We start from the raw sequence: 23,010 nt of genomic DNA on the forward strand, positions 1-23,010 counted from the left end.
AAAACTCTACCAGAAATAGGATTGTCATCACCCTCGCAGTGCAACCAATGAGACATTTTTCATGGTTGCTAACAGCAAGCAAAGTAGTGTAATCTCTTACCACGGTCTTCTGCGTACATCATACAGGTCAATTTTACTGGGCGTCTTGCGGGCATCCATCCAGGGAGAAGCTGCATGACATGAAAAGTGTCTTGATTACACCTGTCTCACACAGCGAGAGGTAAAAACCACTAATTGCTTATTTAATTTATGACACACTCTTTATACCAGGCTGTGTGATGAACTGCTTTGTGTCTAGAAAACGGCAGATTTCTGGATACCATCTTACATATCATTAAATTGTAGAGCCCGGAATATAATTCATGGCAAGACGTGCGGATTTAATTTAATTGCTTTGACAATCACCAGTTTGGTATTAGTGTGGAGGTGCATGAAAAGTGAGCACACACGAGAGGGTGAGTCTGCTCTTCATGCATGCTAAGTAGTATTTAAAAACACAGTGTAATAAAGTAGTCAAAGCAAGTGATCGTTCCGGAATATTGCACATCATCCTGTAAGGCCACATAGCGGATGTGATGAAAAGAAAACACTCTGAAGCTTAAGCATAGATGATTGGTTTGTATACGTCTGTGTTGTTAGGGATTTTATGTTGAACCTTTGTGCGCCTTTGTATGGGCATATTGCAAACACTGTGACCTTGAGGTTAAGGTCACGTGAAAAAAAAAAAAAACTACAACGTACTATAGTCTGAAGCAAAGAAAACTGTTTACATGAGAAGAATGATAAACACAGATCATGAAAACACAATATGGAAAACGGAGCAGGAGCTTGACAGGCGGATCGGTGCTGCGTCTACTCTGCATCGGTCTGTTACGGTGTGAAGGGGTTGAGCCAAATGGCAAAGATCTTAATTTAGCAGTCGATCTATGATCCCCTCACCTTTCGTCAGAGAGCTATGGTTCAGGACTACAACAAGAAGACCTCAAAGTGTTGGATTAAGACTCAGGATATTGTGAAAAATGGCCCGATTTCTCATAGACAGTGCACAATACTGCAATGGCCAGCTCATCCTGATTTTCATATAAGAACAAAGCTTGCTGCACATATTATTTTGCATACTCCCTGCTCAGCTGGGTGGATGAGCATGAGAAGGAGTGTGCTGCAGATGTGACTGGCAGAGTGACAATTTGGTGGCAGAAAATCAATCTAAACCTGACACCTGCTCAGACAACGTCTAATGAGGGTTTCAGGGATGAGGCGGTTTCCAAAGGCCAACTTATATGTAATAGATGTGCTTTTACCATGTGCAGTGTGCCGCTAGTGGCACACTTTAAAACCAATATGTCTCACAGGGCCACCTTTGCTATTCTGCGAACGTATCTATTTAAGGTACAACCCGCCTCAGTCAGAGTTGGACGAAGGAAGGGTCTGGGAAGAGGAAAGTCCAGCAAAGTATCTGCTTTGGTTTTTTGCCCCCATGACCCCACTCCAGACAAAGAAAATGAATGGAATATGGCACATCCTGAACATTTCGACCTACAGTACACATCTTGTTTGCTTCCCAACTTGCTCACATCCCCTCTACCCACAAAATTCTCCCAATGACTACTCATCTCACTCAGAATGGAAAGAACTCCTCTGTAGTCTTTTGCCTACCTGGGTAGTAGCGGGCCAGACCGGTAGCGCTTCCAAACACCTGCCAAAGAAGCGTGGGATCATCCTCTCTGTTTTTCTTGAACACATCCTCCAGTGCCTCAGTCCAGTTCAGCTCATTCAGCACAATGGTTGCTAAAAAAATGAGAAAAATTGTGTTGGACATTTTTGCGATGCTTGTAAACCACAGGCGCAAGGGGACTTCCAAGTGAACTGAAATTCCAGTGAGTCCAGAGGAACCTGTGAGAAAGGATGCTAAATCAATTGGATGTCATCAGTAGTTGTGCAGAGAAGATTATGAGACTGCCCGGAGTAAGCAAAGCAGCTTGGGAAGCAAAACTTGGTCGGGTATGTGAAAGACATTTTTTATCAAATGTAAAAAATGTTTGTTGTTTTTAAGTAATTTAGCTAAAAAGTCTGCTAGCTAGGGCACAAGTGTGTTATCAATTCAACTGTAAAAAGTGCATGACTTTGCTGTGAAATATGTATTTTCAACAGGGATTCATTTTCAACTTGTCTACTCATTTGTTCTGCTTTGGTCAAATGACAAGTTAATATTATTTGTTATTAGTGATGCAATTGGAGAATATTTGAGCTACTCTGTGTGACGACATGGGGGAAAGATACCTTCATGCACATGATAAGAGCCATAATTAAAAATGTCACATGATGTTTGGTCGCTGTGGTAAAGTGTGAGTGCTTTGGTCACATGCCATAATCAGTCAATGCTGGTTGGTTAAACATGGGCGTGGTTCCCTGTGAAAAAAGTGGGATTAATAGCCTTTTTTTTTTTTGACTGCCTTGCTTTGCAATGCTTCACATGAAGCATCACGCGTCCCTTCACTAAGTATTTTTATATGTCAGTGTAGCATAAAAGCCACTGTTTTATTAAACCAACCTGGCACATTCAAGAATCACCGTGCTTCTGTTGTCAGGCTGGCATTGCGGCAAGCATCGCATCTGATAATAGGAAAATCCAACCTCTTTCTCCTCTGAAGCATTAGGGCATTTTGGAGTCACGACACACATTGTTATCATTTCCTCGGTTTTATGGAGTGAATACAAACTCATGTGGATATTTTTAATAAACACTTGTGTTTTTCCTTCCAAAAACGAACCTGTTCATTTCTACTTTGAAATAACTTCTAACCTCTATGTGTGTGCATGCGTGTGTGCGTGTGTGTGTGTTTGTGTAGGTGTGTGACAGCGGCTGATGGATAGTGTGTGTTGTGGGAGGCAACAGGCATTATGGATGCAGTGACACAGCACTTGGACAGCCCAGAGCCACGTAACATTCACAATGATAGATGTCGGGACGCAACACTGGGTGCCCCCAAACTGGATCAGCCTTTCACTTCACTCTTTCTTTTTTTATCCCTGCTTCAATTCTACCTCATTTTGTTATCTTATCTCCGCTGAGGATATTATATTTGCACACGTACCTTATTTGCCTGACAGTAGGGATTATGTAAAACGTTGCATTGTTCAAATTTCACCCGACATTTTGTTTGGGAGGAATCGAGAGAGCTCATACTTGAGGTATATCAGACCCACTTTCTTTCAAATGATAACAGCAAAACATCAAATAAGGTCATAAACATCAATTACTAAAATAATGGCCTGTATTTTAGTAATCTGTTGATTTTTTGATGGTGTTGTCACATAAGACAATACATTCTGTTTTTACGTGCCAAAATTAAACAAACATTAAGAAGAACTAATGAATGATGCAAATTAAAATGTAATGTAATAAATTAAGGTGTATTATCTATTAATAAAGTATGATGTGTTGAATTTTCAATCCCTTTTTACTTATTCACTGACTTTTTTTTAATGTTTGTGCGAATATGTAATGTTGTATTCACTGTTAATAAGTGCCTTTAAAACATTATCAGACTTGAGATTTGTATCGCTTCTTCTTTTAAATTTTGGCAAAAATGACAATCTCTATATGATGGGTTTTTGTTGTTTTCTTCTCGGTTTTAAGTTTCTATAAGCGTGCGCAAGTGAGTTAGATGGGTATTTATTGTATTGATTGTGACGTGCCTCATTGATGTGCAAACAGTTTGCATGTGCGCCTCTCGAGACGGCAGTTAATGAAGTTTCGCTTTGCCAAGAGAGGCTATTTTATTGTTTTTAAATTGAAACATGCATGCGCGTGTGTGTGTATGTGTGCGTGCATGCACTTTTCTGAGTCTGTGAGTGTGCGTGCACAGATTATGCATTTACTTCATTAAGTGCAGAATTCTAAATGGGGCAATTCTAAATGGGGGCAATAATATAGCACTATAGCTGGCAGTGCATAATGGGAAAAAGTTCAAATTGTGTGTAGCTGAAAACGACAATGGAGCTATAAAATTAAATAGCTTTGCATATCGTCAGGATAATACATTATACTGCATGGACACTGCATCAAACCCAGACATGAATACAGATTTCAACGTGTCATTATATCATTATAAATGCTTGTGATATTGTCTCCATAGTGCATGTGTGTATATATATATATATATATATATATATATATATATATATATATATATATATATATATATATATATATATATATATATATATTTATTTTTTTTTAAGATTTAAAATTCCTTCCCACTGTCAACCACTTTTGCGGCCTAATTTTTGGTCACCCACCAAAAGTGGAGACTGCCAAAAAAGGCATTTATCATACCTGTCATTACAATGAAAATGTATCAGAAGAATAGGTCCTGATACCTTATTTGGGGTTTGGATTTTATATTGTTAACTTTCTTGTAGTCTGCTCAACAAAAAGAATGCTTTCAAAACTGGAACATTTTTACTGGGCATTATTTTGTATTGAACTCCTACATACACATAATGTAGGTAAGGGCACATTTTGTAACACAAGCGAAGCAGGATTTCTTTTGGCTCCTGTTGAGGAAAAAAAAAAATCATTCATTGGAGATTCATAACATAACAACTGCTGGCAACATAACAATTAAGCTCCACTCCACACTCCTGCCTCTTCCCTCATTTGCCCCAACAGATGCGGCCATTGTGACGTGTTTGTCATCTGCTGTATTTCCAGTCTTACAGCAGTTGAAGTTAGGGGGAGGGGGGGTGTTAATAACCCTCCCTCTTTACCCAGAAAATCCAATTTCACCCTCCCCACCTCTACCCCCCAGCTGAGAAAAGGCTATTCCTGGAACATTTATGGGGTGGAGATCAAATTGGGCGAGTTGAAAGCTCAACAGCATACAAATGTCTTCTTTTCCCATCATAGGAAATACGTTCAGTGGTGAAGGTGGCCGTTGGGTGCAAAAAATAAGTGAGGATGGCGGCTGACTCACATGTAGACTGATGCGAATCTACAATCTGTTTTCATTGCGAGTGCCAAAAGCCGCACCTTCGGCTTTGTTTCATGTCATAATTGGGGATATGCAGTAGATTATGGAGACCTGATTTAAAGTCCCCTGAAAGTAAATTATGGAATTATTTTATTTTAGAGACCGATATCATCACTCTCCATTGTTTTAAATATGCCTTGAATCTTTATTTTCTTGACAATATGTTCATGTTTCAGTGTCTTATTTTCTTTCATTTTTAGCTTGTTCTTGATACTGCGTTAAGTCATTTTTCAATTGTCTTCATTTTTTATGTTCAATTTTTATTTATATAGAGTAATTTGTTCCAGCAGTCCCTATTTTTCCCAGTGCTCCAGAAATAAAAATTGAGTTGAATTGAAGTCAAGCATGCCCACCAAAGAACAAGCCACACGAGGTAATGCAAAAAAAAATCAGTCAAATACAAAAAATCAGGTAAAACATTTTTTTAAGATTCAGATAGCACCTTGCAAATTATTTTTGTATATTTTATGTATTCATTTAAATGTCATTTCATAGTTAATGCTCTTATTTTGAAAGACTTGACGATAAATATGACCACAAATGCACATAAGTTTTTCCATTGTTTTGATAATAAATAAATAAATAAATAAATAAATAAATAAATAAATAAATAAATAAGCCAAATGTGTGCAGAAAGTCTTTCTGGCGAGCTTCTGGGAAACCCAAAGAGAAACAGTTTTTTTTTGTGCCCCGAAGGTGTGTTGTTGCAAGCTGTCCTTATATTTTTCTTTTGAGTTAGTCCATTGTGTCAGTAGTTTCTCAGCAATACACCATTATGCTGTAAAGTATTATTGATTTCTTCCAACAATAAAACAGTAAAATCTTTGAAATTTAAAGGTGTACTTCAACTGAATTTAAATTGTATTCAAAACAAAAGTGGAGTGGGAGGCTCGTTGGAAGAGTGGTTACAAGTCCTGTGTGGAGTTTGCATGTTCTCCCCGAGCCTATATGGATTTTCTCAAAGCACTCCCCCCCCCCCCCCCCCCCCCACACATTCCAAAAACATGCATGGCAGGTGTATTGCCCACTCTAAAATGTTCTTAGGTGTGATTGGTTGTGTGAATGATGATTCGTCCCTGTTTGCCATGTGATGGACAGGTAACCAGTCCAGGGCGTACCCTGTTTACTGCCAGAACACTAATGGGATAGGCACCTGCAAGCAAGTGACCCTATTGAGGATAAGCGGCAGTTCAAAGCTTTTCTTTGGCCTGTGGTCATTTTGTTTTGTACTATCCCTACTGTAATGACTCCAGAGGTGTTTTATAACGAGTGACATTAAATGACAACAAAAAAAAACTCCCCAAGATGTGACTGTGTAAACAGACTTTTGTCCCCATTGAGCTACCAGAAAATGACTCAGTCCATGGATACAATCCAGCAGCTCAGGTGTTGATTACTTGCAAGCAATACACGGCATTTTTGAGTGTGAGGTATTATGGCACCCAGCCCAGAATATAGGAGATTGGTCACCGGAACGGCAAAAAAATACAAAGGTTTCATCTCAAACTAACAAATAAGACCTGGACTTGGAAGACAGACAAAAGAGGGCACCTGCCTCCATATTTCATGCTAAGAGAGAAGTCCAACATAAAGGTCAGGTGTCTAACCTTGGTGCCAGACGGGTCCACAGCAGGACCTTAACCCGTTCCACAGTCCCCTTCCTTTGTGTGAATGCTGACACATCACATTTCACAGAATTCTAATTAATGAATGCTCTAAGTCAAAGTGCTGCACAGTTGCTCTCACGTACATTGGGTATCACACGCCGGGGAAAATGATTTGCCTTGACAGTGCTTCAAAACTCTCAACAAGTTTGCTGACACTCCCGTCTAAGTGCTGTTCGACTGTGGGGCCATGACTCAAATGTCAAATGTTCTCACGTTAGACCTTTTCACCATGACATAAATACTGCCTGTGTGGTAATACAGCACAATTAGGATACGGCGTGAGGAAACTTGCTATGCTAACAACTGAAGATATGGGAAAGGTGGGAATTTTCTTTGTTTCAAAATTCAATTTGGAAGAACTGCTTTAGAGTGCTTCATTGATGTGGCATGGAAAACCCTGGCAAATCCCGTGACGTATATTCAGCCACCAGCGGCTGTAGTTGGATATAATATCTTATTTGGCTCAAAACGAAGTGTAATTAATTAATAGATTAAGGTGATCAATTGACTACAGTCATAGTGAGAGTGGTATTAAATTTATTTAATTACAATCATCTCATTTTTATGGGGGTTGGAAAACAAAGGTCAATCACACACATGGGTGCAAACTCTTGTCAATGAGTATGGCATAACCTGTAGGCCTTTATCGTGGGTGGGAGGGCAAATTAAGGGGCAGAAAGAATATGTGAAAACAGAACAGAGTGTGGGAGTTGTCAGTCCAATGAATGGTAAACTTAACTTTAAAATTACCTCAACTTCACATTTGATAAAGGTGGAGTGACTTGTATTCTTTATTAGAAGAAGTTTGTTTACCACAGATGCAGCTAAAGTTTAGCCTACCTCATAAATGCAAAGCACCCAGCTGCAAATACAACCACAGCCAACGATGGCAACAAACACACTAATGTAGTGAGCCATAGCAAAGCTCTACGCCACACTCTAAACTAAAGAACACTCATCGTCTGTAATAGGCAAGATGGACGATGTTTTATTTTGATGTTGATTTAAATTTATTTGAAGTTTTACTATATAATAAAGTATTTTATTTCTAGTATTAAAGTTTGCAGTCAGAACATGGAACTAGGCTCAATTATAGCAGAAAATAAATGGTTACAACTGCTTCTGTTCAAAAAAAGTAAACTGTCTCTGAATTCAAATTATTTTAGTTTCACCCACTTGATGAAATGAATTTAACTAAATTCACTGATCATTTTTCAGCGCCTTGCATTTGAGAGGAGAAATTGGATTTGTCAAAATTTCGAAGGTTCACTTTATGTAGTGTTTTATTTTATGTATTTATTTATCTGTTTTTTAAATCAACTTGGCAGGTTTGTTCACATCACTCTTCTCTGTGGCGTGTGTCAAAAAAATCATTTATTTTCACTTTCAAAGTCTTTGTAAGACGTTGCCTTTGTAATTCCACTGTATCCTTTTGAAACTTGACTCAAGTTTGGCTTTGGAAATATGCCAAAATCCCTGTAGAGATAATGTTCTGCTAGCATTTTTTTTTCTTCAATTTTTCAAAAACAAACCCATTTTTACATATGCCTCTTTAGTGTATTAATTTTCATAATCATGCAGTGAAACGTACAAGGATTCATAGACTAGAATTAGTCGTATAATTTTATTTTAATGTCTAATTACAGCCACATTAGATATGAACTGCACGCTACTTGACATTTGTCCCATTTGTCTAAGATTTAGAGCAAAATGATTGCAAAATCTTTCTAGATTCTGGTACTAACATTAGATTCAGTTAATTGCCTTTAAAGTAATTTCAATCAAAGTCAAGACTGGATCTCATTCACAACGATGAAAAATGCGGCTCTAAAGCCAACAAAGCAAAGCCACTCATTTGAAATTCCTGAGTGGATGAACGAGACAAACGGAAAGTCATATTCAGCTTCCAGTTAAATTTTTTACTTTACTATGCCATCATTCACGAAAAGAAACTCCTATTTGTTTCCGATAGTACGTCTCCTTATTGGGGTCTCACAGTGCTATGCTCTTGTTTCTGACTTGAAAGTTGATGTGGCCGGCTGAAACATGCATTCTCTTTGTTTTACTTTGGTGAAAATATTGCTGGATGTTTGGCGTAACCCCTGTTACAGCAACAAACCTATAACAGGTGCAGCGGAGAAAAAATAATAAAGAAAAGAACTATGCGATGAAAAGATATAAAAGTGTGAATAAAAGAAGGCAGCGGAGCCTGCACATAGCCAGTGAGCTATCAAAGATTTAAATTGTCTTCATAACAGAGGATATGACCACCGTAGCTCAGCTGAAAGGAATACTCAACGTCCTGAATGTAGTGGAAGCAATGGTGTGTCACGATGAAAGATAGGGGCACTTATTGTGTTAAATTATTGAATGCAATATGATTAGCTTTTTCTCTTTTGACATAGTGAATTGTGATTCATTTTTCTTTGTCCGTTTTTTGGAAGTGCTCAATTAAATTGATCCTTTTATGTTTGAGACAGGAAGAGTTGGATTTGCTTCAAATGAAATTAGTACGTTTGAGTTAATGGGATTGTGTGTAAAATTTGGGACTTTTTTCATCACGGACAGCAGGGGGTGCTGCAGGTGCTCCATTTACCATTGTCCATAGTTATAACAAACATGGCCGCCTCCGGAGAAGTGCCACCCCCCAGGCAAAATAATTTCATGATAACTTGACCTATGAGTATTTTTAAAACATACTTTTGGTTTCTAAGAACACATTCATTTGCAAGTTTTTGAAATTTATAATCATTAAATTTTTTTAATGAAAATCTTACTCACTGTCCCTTTAAGGAAAATTAATTCTTTTATCAAGATTTGTTCATTTTGTAAACTCCAAAATGTGTGATAGTTTTTATTGAATTAGTTTTGATTAGATGTAATTGTGTTTCATGTTTGGTCACATTTTTCCCTTCTTTTCATTTCAGTTTTATTCTCATCAGTGTTCTCATCAGCCGTGTTTCATGTGGAGACCAGCGGTTCTTAAATGGACCCCCAAGGTTTCTACAGGAGTCAGAAAATCTAATTTGAAACCGTAACAGGAACAATGAAATGTATTTTTTTCTCAAATTAAGAACAAAATAGATGGATAGTGAACTATTGAGTTATTGTGTGATGGTCTGACTTGTTTTTCAAAATTCTGTAAAACACAATTGGCACAACACTGTGTTTAGTCTTTTTTTACTGGATAGGTGCCACTTGCCAGATGAAATATTTCACAATATTTCATATTATATTTCCTGTAGTTTTGAATTCAATTCTTGCTTTGGACCTTGCTTTTATATGGTCTTTGTCAATATTTTAATAATGCATCACCCTCGTTTCTCTTTGGTGAATATTTTTCATATTCTATTTTTTTTCTATTTTTCTACCCTTAACCTTCATCAAAAACCTTGACAAAAAGGTCCCTGTTTGACATACAAATTTACCCTCATATTATCAGTAAAAAATCAGTAATCAGTAAAAAATCACTGAACCCAAGTAAGGTGATTACAAATGATTTTTTTTAGCAACAATTTGCTAAAACAGAGCATCCATATCTTCTGTTTTGGACTATTATCCCTCGTCAAGCTAAAGGCAAATTTGACAGAGGTGCAAACTGAAATCTTTTAATGCAGTTTTTGCTTGTGTCAGCTGTATCCATGGTTACCGTACGTGTGCGTTCATGTGTGCACTCACAGCCATCATAGATGTCAGTGGGGATGTGCACAGCAGTGTGGCTGTGGTCCGTGAGGCGCCTAAATGACGGATCCTCCTTAAAGTCCGGCCGGAGTCGAGATTTGCGTTCCTCGGTTTCGTTTGAATCCAGCTATTGAAGAAAAACATGAACAATACTAACTTAATGTCGGTTCCATGATATTATCATCTTGCGTAACACGAGGAGACAATGCATGGTTTTGCAACAATGGCAGCAGAATAGGTGATATAATATGTGAAGGAAAATGCATTGAGATGTAAAGAACGACATGTGAGGAGGGAGGGAAAAAGGGGGAGGCCAGGAGGAAGACGAGTGTGTGAACACTTGCTTCCTAATAAAGCAACAATACAGCCGCCTCATCTATCTCATCTGTCAATTAGAGGAAGAACCACGGTGAGAACCTCTTCACCTGCAAAATAAAAAGGGTGCGAGGGTGGGAGGAGGGATGCATTAGAGGCGACAAAAGAAGAAGATAAGAAGAAAGCCTTGAAGGAGACGACGTTGCATGAAAGCAAAGAAGTACAAGACAAAAGTGAAAAGTGTGAAGATGAAGCGGGGAGATGGGGGAGGTGAATGTGAAAGGGAGGTCAACATCTTACTGCCATACAAGTTGCTTGGATTACAAAAGTCTTGGGACACACCTGTGTTGATTCTTAGCTCATTTACTGCCAGTCCATGTAAAAGGGATTTGATGTTTATAGCTATCAGCGGCAGCGAATAATTTAAGTCATTTACCAAGCCCAGTAAAAATAAAACTTTGACGGCTGTAGTCGTGAGTGGCGGTGAATGAGGTCATCAATGTGGAATTCTTTGTTTTGAATGAATGGGTCTGTGCATTTCTAATGCTCTATACTAACAATATGTATTTATTAGGTTTCCAATGATACAAACAATATCACATTATAAGTGATTGTCAGTCCGTGGCCAACGGTCGCCCGTTTTGCGTCGCCGTAATTGCTGGGGTAGTCATTGTGTCAGATGTCCGCCATCCCAACACGCCCCTTTTGCTGACTGAACTGCAAGCCAACTGGTGGTCTGCAGTGTTGCTGCCTTTTTAGAGTATAAACTGGAATAGCTTATAGTCATTGTGACTATAGTCACTTTGCTTTGCCACCACACAGTGGAGAATTATGCTCAGTTGAATTATGCTCAGTTGAGTAGATAAACTGCCTCGGATAAATTCACTACTTGTCATTCACAGCCAAAACGCAGCTGGCTTTACTTGGGACATCTTTGTTGTGCCTTTCTGAGTCATAGTTTCATGAACCGAAATGCACACCGTACACAATCTTCTGGGATGCGGTTCCACAGTAAAGAGGTCACTCTTTCAATTAACCATTGGGTTAACAAATGGACAAACTCCCTCTGATTGGTTCTTGGCCAGGAAATGCAAGATTGAAGTTTTCCTAGTTGAACGCATTTTTAAAGTATATTCAAGCTAAGCAATGCTTTGTTTTACTTCTAGTGAATGTGACGGATGAAATTTAGACACATTTGAATGGAACCGTGGCATATAATAGTTGGTTAAGGCGTTATAAATGAGAATAGACAACCACAGTCTGAATATCATGTAAATCAGGATAATGCCTCTGTGGACATGATTGCCAATTGCACTCTCGTCCTAACTGCATACACTTACTACATGCACTTTAATCGACATGATTGCTTATTGCAGCTTCGGGTTAAAAGCCTTAGTTGAATTTGTCCTCTTGCTTCACTTTCATTCCTCTTATGTGTTTTAAGTGCAGTGCAAGAGTATAGTTGGACATTGCATTAATTTTGAGTGTCCAAAGAAAAATGAAAGAAAAAAGGTTTGTGTGGGTGTTCACAAAAGATTTTTGGGATTTAGGACAGAAGTGAGCCAAGGAACACTGACGGCGGAAATGAGCGATGAGGAGGTCAACGACGGAAGTTAGTGATGGGGTGGGGTGTTGATTTATCAAACACATTTAAAATGAACATCACAAAATATGGACACTGACCTTGTGGACATTTGAGCCTGCCAAGCAACTCGAACTCAAACAAACCAATCTGCTGATTTGAAACACTTTTTGTCACTAAACTACGCCTGATGTCATTTTTCACATGACCAGACCACGCCTCGGTGCAGTGATTCAACGCAACTTCTTTCTTACCTATGACGCATGAATCGGAGTTTTGTATATCAGCAGCCCATCACTGCATGCATTTTCATTTATGTCTACTGTATGCAGTATATATTATGAATCTATAAGATTATTTTTGTTTTTCCACCACAGAGTTACACCTTTATAGTAATAATCATATATTTTAGTCATTTGAATTGAGTATAAATTCCCACTGATGCTATCCAATTCTTTGGAAAAGAACTTCCTAATTGAGAGTGTCACAAAACTTAAGTGTGCACACAAAGTCAGTCTTAGAAAAAGGAAGACTTACATTGTCCTTGGAATTGTAGTATGCAATTTCATCATCCTGCAAAGAAGCAGAAGCAAAAAAAAAAGTCAGCATAATGTGACAAGAACAAAATGATGGCATCAGTTAGCCTAATGTTCCACATAGACGCAAGGGCTCTCCAAATGGCTTCTGTAATGTGTCACGTTGCGCAATATTTACTGACAGCGCTGCAATCACCGTGAACGGCACACACTTAGGCAGCCTTATTGAAGCAACTGAGAAGATTAAATAGACCCAAAGATAGAGGTACATGGCTTGCTTGTGTTTGTGTGTGTGTGTCTTATCGTTTGGTGTATGTTGTTTTTTGTTTTGTTATTTTGGAGACAAGTCTTGCTTGTTTGTACCTTATTTTTGAATATGAAAACACAAATTGAAATGAATGTGGGGGTAATCACTGATAAATAATGAAACAGTGGTTTAAATGCAAACTGAACAAAATTCTACCTATTTTCCATATTATTTGGTTTTAGTGATAAAACAATTAGAATAATAATAATTGACAGTTACAAAAAAAAAAAAAACCAGCAACTGCACTGGTGCATGGGACTCCACAGGGTTCCATTTTAGGACACCTGCTCTTCTCACTGTGTCTGTCAACCCAGTTGGCAATCTTAAAGCATGGGGTATGTTATGCTGATGACAATATGACTTCTTCATGCAACCATTTTTATATCTTGGAATATATTAAAAACTGAATGGACAAAGAAATTTTCCGTTTAAAAATAAGAGAACATTAGTTGTAATAAATTTGACTGTGAATTTTGTGGCTGATTCTCATTGTCTTTATTTTTTGTTTTTGTGAAATTGCCAAATTCACGAGGTACAAGTTGATACACATTCTCTGCATGCAGAAATAATTTAAAAATCTATATATTAAAAAAAAAAAAAAAAACTCCCACACCTTTGCTTACCTCATACTCATCTTTCCACTGATGTTTCATTTGGAACTTCTCAGCAGCTGTAGCCAGTTTCTAGAGGAGTGGGTCAGGGGGGTTAAGGACAACAAAAATTTTAGTCTGGGAACTACACGACATCCTCTCAGTCATTGATCTGTATAATTATTGGGAATGTGCAAAAAAAGCTGCAGACATGGATGTACTACTACCACCCCTCCTTCACACAGCTATCCCAGGCTATCCCTGGTCTTACAGCAACGTATGGCAAAAGGTCAAGTCGCACAGCATAATAATGTCAGAGTGGAAAGGTTTTACTACTTGTGTGCATGTGGGTATGAATGCGTGTGCACACACGTGTTGCAGCCCCCAAAATGGCACCTCTCTCAACTACGTCAAAGGCAAAATAAATCACTGATTGAATGGTTGTCACACAAGGAGCAAGGAGTAGTCCGCTTATTAAAGGTCGGTGGTGCTTCTCTTATCATCCCTCCGTTTTCTATATTGCTTATCTTCACAAAAGTCTCACACGAGGTCAGATGGAGGCTATGGCAGCTGACCTCCACCTGCAAGAGGAAGTGTACACAGTGGACTGGTTGCTACCCAATTACAGGGCACATAAAGGCAAAGAAAAATTCACACTGACGTTCATGCCTCTCAAAAATATAGAATCATCATTAATTATAAGTTTAAATATAAATTACAAGTTGTATGTTATGTATCCTTTTCTAAATCAGTTTATCATCCCATAAGATAAAATTAAAATGTATAAACGCATTTTGGATCTAAACTACCATGAAAAAATAGCCACATTGATGTAGGTTGCCATTAAGAGAGAGATAGACTTTATTGTCATTACACCTGCAGTACAAACCAATGAACCTTTGACTTAAACACAATCGAATCCCAACTTTAAAGGAATGACCTTCAAATTTGAATGGAATATTCTTGCAGTCATGATTGAAGGATGTGTATACCCTCGCCTGTCCAGTCTGCTGCATTATATTGAGGCAGTGACCCACTAGAATTATGAATGTCAAACTCATTTACATCGGGGGTCCTATAGCTGTAGCTGTGAAAACCATACACCCTATAATTTTGGCGATAATGCACTATTATAATCTCCTTATAATCACCTCATAATGAGGTGCACTTCACTTAAGGCTGACGAATTGTACTTGAATTAACTTTGTAAGTGACAATAGTAAGATTTAGACCATTTGAATAACTTAAACTATAAACACTTGCAAAAAAATGTGTTCTTATTGACCAACAGCTTGTTTTAAATATAATTGTAAGTCTAGTTATCATTACATTATATTGCAGTTCAAGGGAGGTGGCACTCCTCCGGTGAGGTTGCCATGTCTGTTATAGCTACAGACAGGAATATATATTGCTGCATTTACCATAATGGCTCTGTATGGAGAAAACTGCCATTTACAGAGATGTGGGGCAAAAAATTAAAAATACAATAAATCCAGTGTGTCATTAATGATACAGAAGAAAAAAAGATCTGAGGTATTAGACTTTAAAATGTGCCTACAATATCTTTTTTTTCTTCAAAACATTACTGCCACCCACAGGACTGGAGTGGAACAGTGTCCTCTGGCACCAGGAATCACGTGACATATTTCCCTGGCTCATTATTGAGGAAATATTAAGTTTAAGCAAGGGGGTGAGAGTGGGAAAAACACACTATCACTGACCAAATAAATCCATTCATCATATTTCCAAGGGTATCATTTCCATCCTCAGCCCTCTGTGATACCAACAGCACTCTGCTTGTTTTTGTCAAATCCTTTCAAACAACTTCACGCTTCAGTGAAGGATCCAAAGACAGACGGGTGGTGGTGGGGGGGATAGAAGATTACAAGGCGCACTGCTGGCCCAGCCAACCCCCAAAAACATGAACATTTTATACTAAACCACAACCGTATTCAAAAATCAACAACTACGCCATTTAAATATAATTTCTGATAAATTTGATCAAGGTGTACAACATTCTTTTGACAAACTGAATGGTCTCAAAGGAACAATAATAAGGTTATGGTCATACTAGATGTGTAAGATGTGCACTATTGTTTGGTAAAGCTTATCACATTTTAGTTATACAGTTATTGAAATTAAACAAAAGGCAAAATAACACAAACACTTAACTAACAAAACAGAGAATAAAGAAAATTGCAAGAGAATGCGAAAAAAAAATATGGAAACATGGACTGATGCAGAATTATATTGAAAGATATGTTTTTATAAGGTATAATATTGGTGAAAAATATTGAATACTGAAAAATATCTATGGGTATGATAAGAAGCTTATTTATTAGTTGCTTAGCACGAGAAACTGAATAAAAAGTACCACAGGGGACATATCAGAACATTCATCAATGTTTCTGTATGCATGCAGAAGGTTTATGAAATAGGCCATGAAGGGAGGGCGGAACTGGATAATCGTATAAAAATCTCACTCATTTCGCCTCATAAATAATTCACTGCAGAGATAGTTAAAATCCAAAATACACCCCAGGATACACAGTTATGAAATCGTTTACTAAATGTATATTTTTTTTCTGAGAATTGTAAGTCATTCGCAATAGTTATATCCATTCATTGTATATATTGTATGTGTACTTAATTTCCCCTGAATGCAATTTGTGATATAATCATATGATGATTTTTATCACATGAACGTCTAATTTGTATGTTGTACTCAAAACAATAAAACAATATTTGACCTATCAGCCACTGTGCTGGACCAAACTACGCTGTACATGCACATGCATGTACAAATCAGTACAATTGCACACGCCTCAGTTGAGAGCAGACAGACATGCTTGTTAAAAATTCATGACAGGACTTCTGGGAGATATGGGGGAGGTTGTGTGTGTGCGTATAAGTGTGTGCGTGTGTCTGTGTGGAAAGATAGCATAATGAGACTGTCTCTCACTACATATCTTTTTGTTCAACACACACAGCTTGAATTTGATTAAATCTTGTCGACATTTTGGAGTTTGTAAATGAATGCAGTCCAACAGTATAGCACTTAATCAAACTTTCAAGAAAAAAAAAATCTTTAACAGTGGCAATAAACTTCAAAGTTTAAACAGTATCAGGAATAACATCCATGCACCTCTTTTGTCACTTGTACACTTCTTGTACACCTGCTGGAAACTTTTGTCGTCAAAAATGCCCCATTGACAACCATTAAAAAACACTCTCACTGTAACAATTTCATATGCAGTACATAAATACAACATTTTAAATTAAGCATAAATTGAGGCTATCATAGTTAGATTTAGTTTTATAAATTCAGACTTGTTTTGCAATTCAATGTTTCAATTTAAGTTTTAATTGTAGGGAACATGCATTTTTTTCCCCAAAAGATGGCATGTGGACAATTGCTACTCTTTGAAACTAGCTATAAATGGTATACTCTTTCTTTTATAATATAAGATGAGATGAAACAAAACTAAAGTGCGAGATATATTGTCATTTCGCAGGAAAATGCAGTACCAAAATAAATCAAAAACTGTTGCACAAATGAAAAAGAATCATACTTGTCAGTATATTGATGACAAACAACATATGAAAAGGTTTTTAATCTGTGTACCTGCGACCATATTCAGCACGTTATCAGTTAAGGGACCTGTGACCGTCAACCCCCATTCATTAGCAACAGAGTGAAACACAGCATTCACATTCATAGCCATGTGGCTTTGGTTTTAGATTTGTGAGACTCATTGGTGACTTCAAACACATCCCAGTATGCTCTTATCAGCAAGAAACCTAAAACCGGGGCTAAGACGAGGGAGTAACTACAAAAAAATCTCTAGTATAGTCAGCTGTGTTATAGCTGTGAATGACAAGTAGTGAATTGAACCAACCCAGTTTATTCACTCAACTGAACATATTTCTCCACTGCTTGGTGGTGATGAACTATAAAGATGCAGCAATATAGCAGATAAACATTCAAGTAAGTTGAATTATATTTCAGCAAGCAAAAAGGGGCGTGACAGGCTACGGCCGTATGAACAACATCTGACATAATGTCTATCCCGACGATTTCGATGACGGATGAAAATTGCAATTCCGACGATGTTTTGAGCATTCTCGTCACTCGTCGGTCCCTCTGCAAAACGGGCGTCCTTCGGCGACGGACTGACGTACAGTCCATCAGTGCTGACAAAGTGCCCGCCTCTGCCCGTCTCGGCTGTCGATTTCTACCCAGCACCACGCTGCCCTGCACTTCTCTACTCCGCTCTACATCAAAGATCATTGTGTCTCCATCACCTCCAGTAAGCAGGAGCCACGCCTCACCTCGCCAGTGAAGTATGTTAACGGCAACAGTAGCGAACATCCAATGTACATGATATATAACAAAAACAAAGTACAGAAGGATTATTGTAATTAATGGGGCTTGGATTATGGCTGTTTTGGAATATTGCATCAGCAAGAAAAGTTCAATTCCATCAAAGTAAGGTAGTGGAAGCCAAAGCTTTTCCATTCTATTTCATTCTTTGTTGTTCATCGTTAATGGTGGCTGTTTTCCCCGCCTAGATTTTCATGGTGCAGATTCAAAATTGTCTCAGATCAACCAAAGTATTTACGTCACATTACTTTTTTGAAACCACAATGCAACAGGTACCAGAAAAAGCAAGCAGAGTAGACAACGTCAGTGGAGATGGCCATTTGGTAAGGCTGCGTGGCACAGCTGTCTCCATTGAAATCTTTGCTGTCTGTAATATTTACCACCACACAGTAAGGGTGTAAATCTTATGTTTTGTGATGGATTTGCTAAAGATAAAAAAAAATAATAAAATAAAAATAATAATAATAACAATACAACTAACAATAAAACTAATAATACTAATAAAAAATAAATACATAAATAATAATACTCAAGATTTGAATTATCCTCATTTGTGCTACTATCTTTATAATCTTGAAAGTCATCCTGCTTGACAGCCAAAGCTAGAAGCACATTCACAATCTTCATTAGGTTCCAGAGCAAACAACTCAATACAAGAGCGAAATATTGGAGAAAAGTCCAATCTCACGGACTGACATGGCAAGGCTGCTCTTCAACAGTTGTGGAACTTGTTAATTTGTGTAATAACAATAATGCACACCACTCTAAAGCAGCAGGTCCTGGGAGAGTTACTGCAAGTTGTCATTTGCACAAATTGATCGGCGCTCCCTCGCAAGGAAATAAAACAAATTTCAGCAGAGCAACAATTGAGTTAATGGGCGCCCCTAACTGGCCGCTTGTAACGATCTCCCTGTAACTGCTCATTAGTTTTCCCCATGTGATTGTAGTGTGGATGGCTCAGCTCCTACACTGTAATGAGTCCACTCCGTCACTGCGGCTGACCACTGGAGACCCGAGGACGAGCCACCAGCTCGGCTGCAGCTTTAATGGGGAAAGAAGATGAGAGCTGGATTCAAATCTATGGCTGTTTGAAAAGGGCTACAGAAGAAGAAAAATCATGCACAGCAAGCAAAAGAAATCCGCTGCAACTGAAAAGTCTAATATGATGATTACAAGCACTGAGAGGAAGCACGTGCATTCGAGGCTGCTCAAAAGTAGAAAAGGGACACTTGGGGCACTCCAGCCATATATATAGACCATATATAGAACACATTTGTAGCTCACAAATGGAAATATGTCTGACAATCACAAATAAAATGCCCAGACATAATATTAAATAAACATAATATTGATAAGCTCATTTCGCAATGTGACAGTCTGTCAAAATGCAGCTTCAGATTGGAATGGCCTGTTGAAAATGAATACGACACTCCAAGAATGTTTGTTTTATTTTAGCAAATGTGTTTATGTTCATTTGCTGAAAGACAAAAAGTAATCTTTACGTTATAGTTTAACAGAGTATCTCATCTGTACTCACTCTAAAAATGTTGCCATCAATAATCTCCCACGAGTCAAGGTTCACGGGGTTCTCCAAGTTGGGTAAGACCCCACTGAGAGAAATGGCTGAGAGAAACGGTTCAATACTGTACCCTGTATTCAGTATTCAAGTTTAGCAACATGTCTTTGTGGCTTATTTTGTGCATATTGGTGTCATCAACCGATCACCCATAAAGTCACACTATACTCTGTTTAATATTTGACACACTGACTATCAGTTTCAGGCAATTATTAAAATCCTTAATATGTTAATAATGATTATTTGTCTTGAAATTTTCCGTTTTTTTTTTTTTTTTTTCAGTGCTACATATCCCATTCATATCCCACTATTATGGCACTGGAATAGATGCCAGGATTACATTTTCTCCCTTGCAAAGCTTCTTAGGCATCACCTAGTTCTGTTCCCATGTAATTTATCAGGATTTCAAGCGCCCCCCCCCCTCCCAAAAAAAAAAAAGGAGAGAATAAGCTTGATAATAAAATACATTTTTCTTTCATGGTTCGGAATGTTAAAAAAAGCATTGTCCAGGCTCTAATGCTGGAATATAGTTCGGTTTTCATGTTTAATGCAATGCTTATCTTTTTTTTGTACCATTTCTTGCAAAAACCCCACGAGACATATTGCATAGTGAAGAAAGACGAACACATATAGGCTGGAAAGACAAGATCAGCTCGTCTAAACCCCAGACTCTCTTGTGTGCGCATGCAGAAAAGAGGCTCCTAAAGCCTGAAATCAATGGTCTGTTCAGAGCACGCTGCTTTCTCCCTCACACAACAAAGCAATACTCGCAAAGAGCAGTAATGGCCTCAAAGATCATTAACACACACATACGCTTGTATCACCACCACCCACTCGAGTCCATCCTCAGTTGGGAAGTTTTCTCATCAGGAGCCCATAAAAAACATAAAATAGGAGGAATAGGTTGGCGAGTGAGGGGCATCAATATTAGAAGCTGACAAGAACTGAGTCCAAGAAGAAGAGAATGATAAAGTTTATTGATTAATGCCCTGCAAAGAGGAAAAGACCTCATTAAAACCTGAGGACAAACACACAGAAAACCTCCACTGAGTAAATATCTTGTTCTGCATGGAAGAAGGAACGAGGCAACTGGATTTTTCAATTATTCCAACAACAAAAAAGGGGAGCGTAGAAAATCAAGACGAGTGGGCCAAGCGAGCGCATCGCTCATCAAACGCTAGACGTGGCGGTCAGGGAAGATAAAGAATACGTTGTTTTTTTTTATATTCTGCTTTGATAGAGTGGCATGGCAAAGGGCCAGGGAGAAGGCCACAATGGAAGGAAGCGATAAAAAAAGTGAGGCGCTGGATGCCCTTTGGGAGAGCCTCACAGGAATCTCCCACAGGAATGTCGGCAGCTGCTTCTGTCTCGCACTCCAATGTCGACACTGTGTTCCCCTGAGAACATCTTGTGACATGAAAAGTCAGCCAAAGACTCATTTACAAATATCAATCCATTTTATATACCACTTATTCAGTCTTGAGAATATACAAAAGTCTACTTTGCATGCAATGGTTGCCTCTCAGTCACAAGGTTCAAATAAGAAGAACAACATTTTACCTCATCACTGAGTGGGAAGTTTCGTAAAGTTTCGTAAACTGCCAACGTGGAGTAAACATTTTTTGCTGACTTTCGAAAGGCTAAATGCAATAAATGGAGCAATTTTCCCCCATAATGTCACAAGGTATCTTGCATGCTCATCCACCATGGGAAAGAATGCTCATGGGTTTTTAGCATTTACCGTATTTTCTGCACTATAAGGCACACCCTCAATTAATGACATATTTTAAAACTTTTTCCATAAATAAGGCGCATCATCAGCTTTTAAAAAAAAATAAGGCTTTTAGGTGTGCCTTATAGTGCGGAAAATACGGTAGTCTACAACTTGCATTTAGCCTCACATACTTGAAAATACCATGGTGATTTTTGCTCCCGAACATCAGTATGAAGCGTCATCAGATCAGATCACATTCATTTCGCGTCCGTTTGGCATCCGTCATCAATGTGCTTATTCAGAAACCAGCAATTTTTCTGAGGGGTAGCCGGGGGGCACTAAACATCAACATACTGTTGAAGTAGTCTGGCAGAAAACAGAAAACCATCAAAATAATTGTAATAACAGTACAATAAAAGGGCCCAAATCAGGATGTTTTCACCTATCCGCAGTTATATGCGTATAATTTACATTAGTCACGTTGCCGATTTAAATTATTCATATTAAAGATGAAGTTTTTTTTGGTAAGGGCATGTCTGACCAAGAGGTAAAACGTCTCGTTGACTGAAGCCAGGCCTTTCAAAGTGTGACAGCTGCACACCACTTCATGATGTCGTTCAAAAGTCAACCCGATGTCGTTCAAAGGCCCACCCTCCAAGGGAAGGTACTACAATCTGTACTAGCCGGTGGGGTTCTGTTTTCTTCGTTTTTTTTCTTCTCTTGGATTCATCCATAGTTTGCCTAACAATTATTCAATAGCTCAATAAACCTTGACATCAGGTTGGCCGATACCTGCTATAAATGATTTTGGAGACCTGTCCACTACCTCGCTTGTGAGCTCGTAAAAAATGTCCTCTTATGTGGCAAAAGTCAGAGTAGCTTGTTGAGTCATGAAATCTAGGGAGACATAAATTCCCACATCAGGGCCGTATGATAAATTATGCAAATAATATTCCAGATTCGCCGGGACATGTGCGAGTGTGTGAAACAAGTGTTAGGAGGTGACAAAGTTTGTGCGAACAGATGCTCTAATCAGATCGTTATTGTTATGAATTGAAAAATGTGCGGAGGAAACTTGATGATGCCGTCCATATTGCTTCAGAAAATAAATTCAACAATCACAGCTTCGCAAGTTACTATTCACTCTCAACATAGTCTTCCAAAAACATCACCAGTTTATTTTTTCTTGTACATTTTCTGAAATGTTCTGGACTTCTAAGCATCTCTGATGCCAATGATGTCATCGATACTTATTTCAGCACTTTTTTTTAGCTTCACAGAACAGTTTCAACCAAGCGGAATAGAAACTAATAAAATCGTTTGATTAAAATCACAACTCACGTTTATGCTGAACACTGTGGAAGAGTGGTTAGCACGTCCACCCCACAGTTAAGAGACCTGAGTTCAATTCCAGCACACTCCGGCCTTTATATTTTCTGTTTCATTTGTCAATATCGGCAACTATAAATATTTTTACAGAGGGTGTAAATTACACACATATTTTCGCTATTACACTAAACTAATATCTCAGCCCATTTTCAAAAGAAATATGGTCACCACATGATCATTCACATTGTACCCATTAGCGCGAAATGCAACAATCCGTGTGTTGGAGTTAAAGT

At 38.2% G+C, this 23,010-nt stretch overlaps 1 protein-coding gene across 1 annotated transcript in view; it reads right to left on the reverse strand.

Moving 5' to 3' along the window:
* The window catches only part of cacna2d1 (calcium voltage-gated channel auxiliary subunit alpha2delta 1), an 84,488-nt gene that overhangs the window by 40,455 nt on the left and 21,023 nt on the right, over positions 1-23,010 (reverse strand). The window contains exons 4-8 of the mRNA XM_088416343.1: positions 13,748-13,807; positions 12,819-12,854; positions 10,382-10,511; positions 1,657-1,788; positions 101-170 (exon numbers count right to left, since the gene is read on the reverse strand). Coding sequence (XP_088272469.1) covers positions 101-170; positions 1,657-1,788; positions 10,382-10,511; positions 12,819-12,854; positions 13,748-13,807 — 428 coding nt within the window. The remainder of the gene's footprint in view (positions 1-100; positions 171-1,656; positions 1,789-10,381; positions 10,512-12,818; positions 12,855-13,747; positions 13,808-23,010) is intronic.

This window comes from Hippichthys cyanospilos, chromosome 6 (genome assembly GCF_059441005.1).
Source record: "Hippichthys cyanospilos isolate Australia breed blue-spotted pipefish chromosome 6, RoL_Hcya_1.0, whole genome shotgun sequence".
In the NCBI taxonomy this organism is placed as follows: Eukaryota; Metazoa; Chordata; class Actinopteri; order Syngnathiformes; family Syngnathidae; genus Hippichthys; species Hippichthys cyanospilos.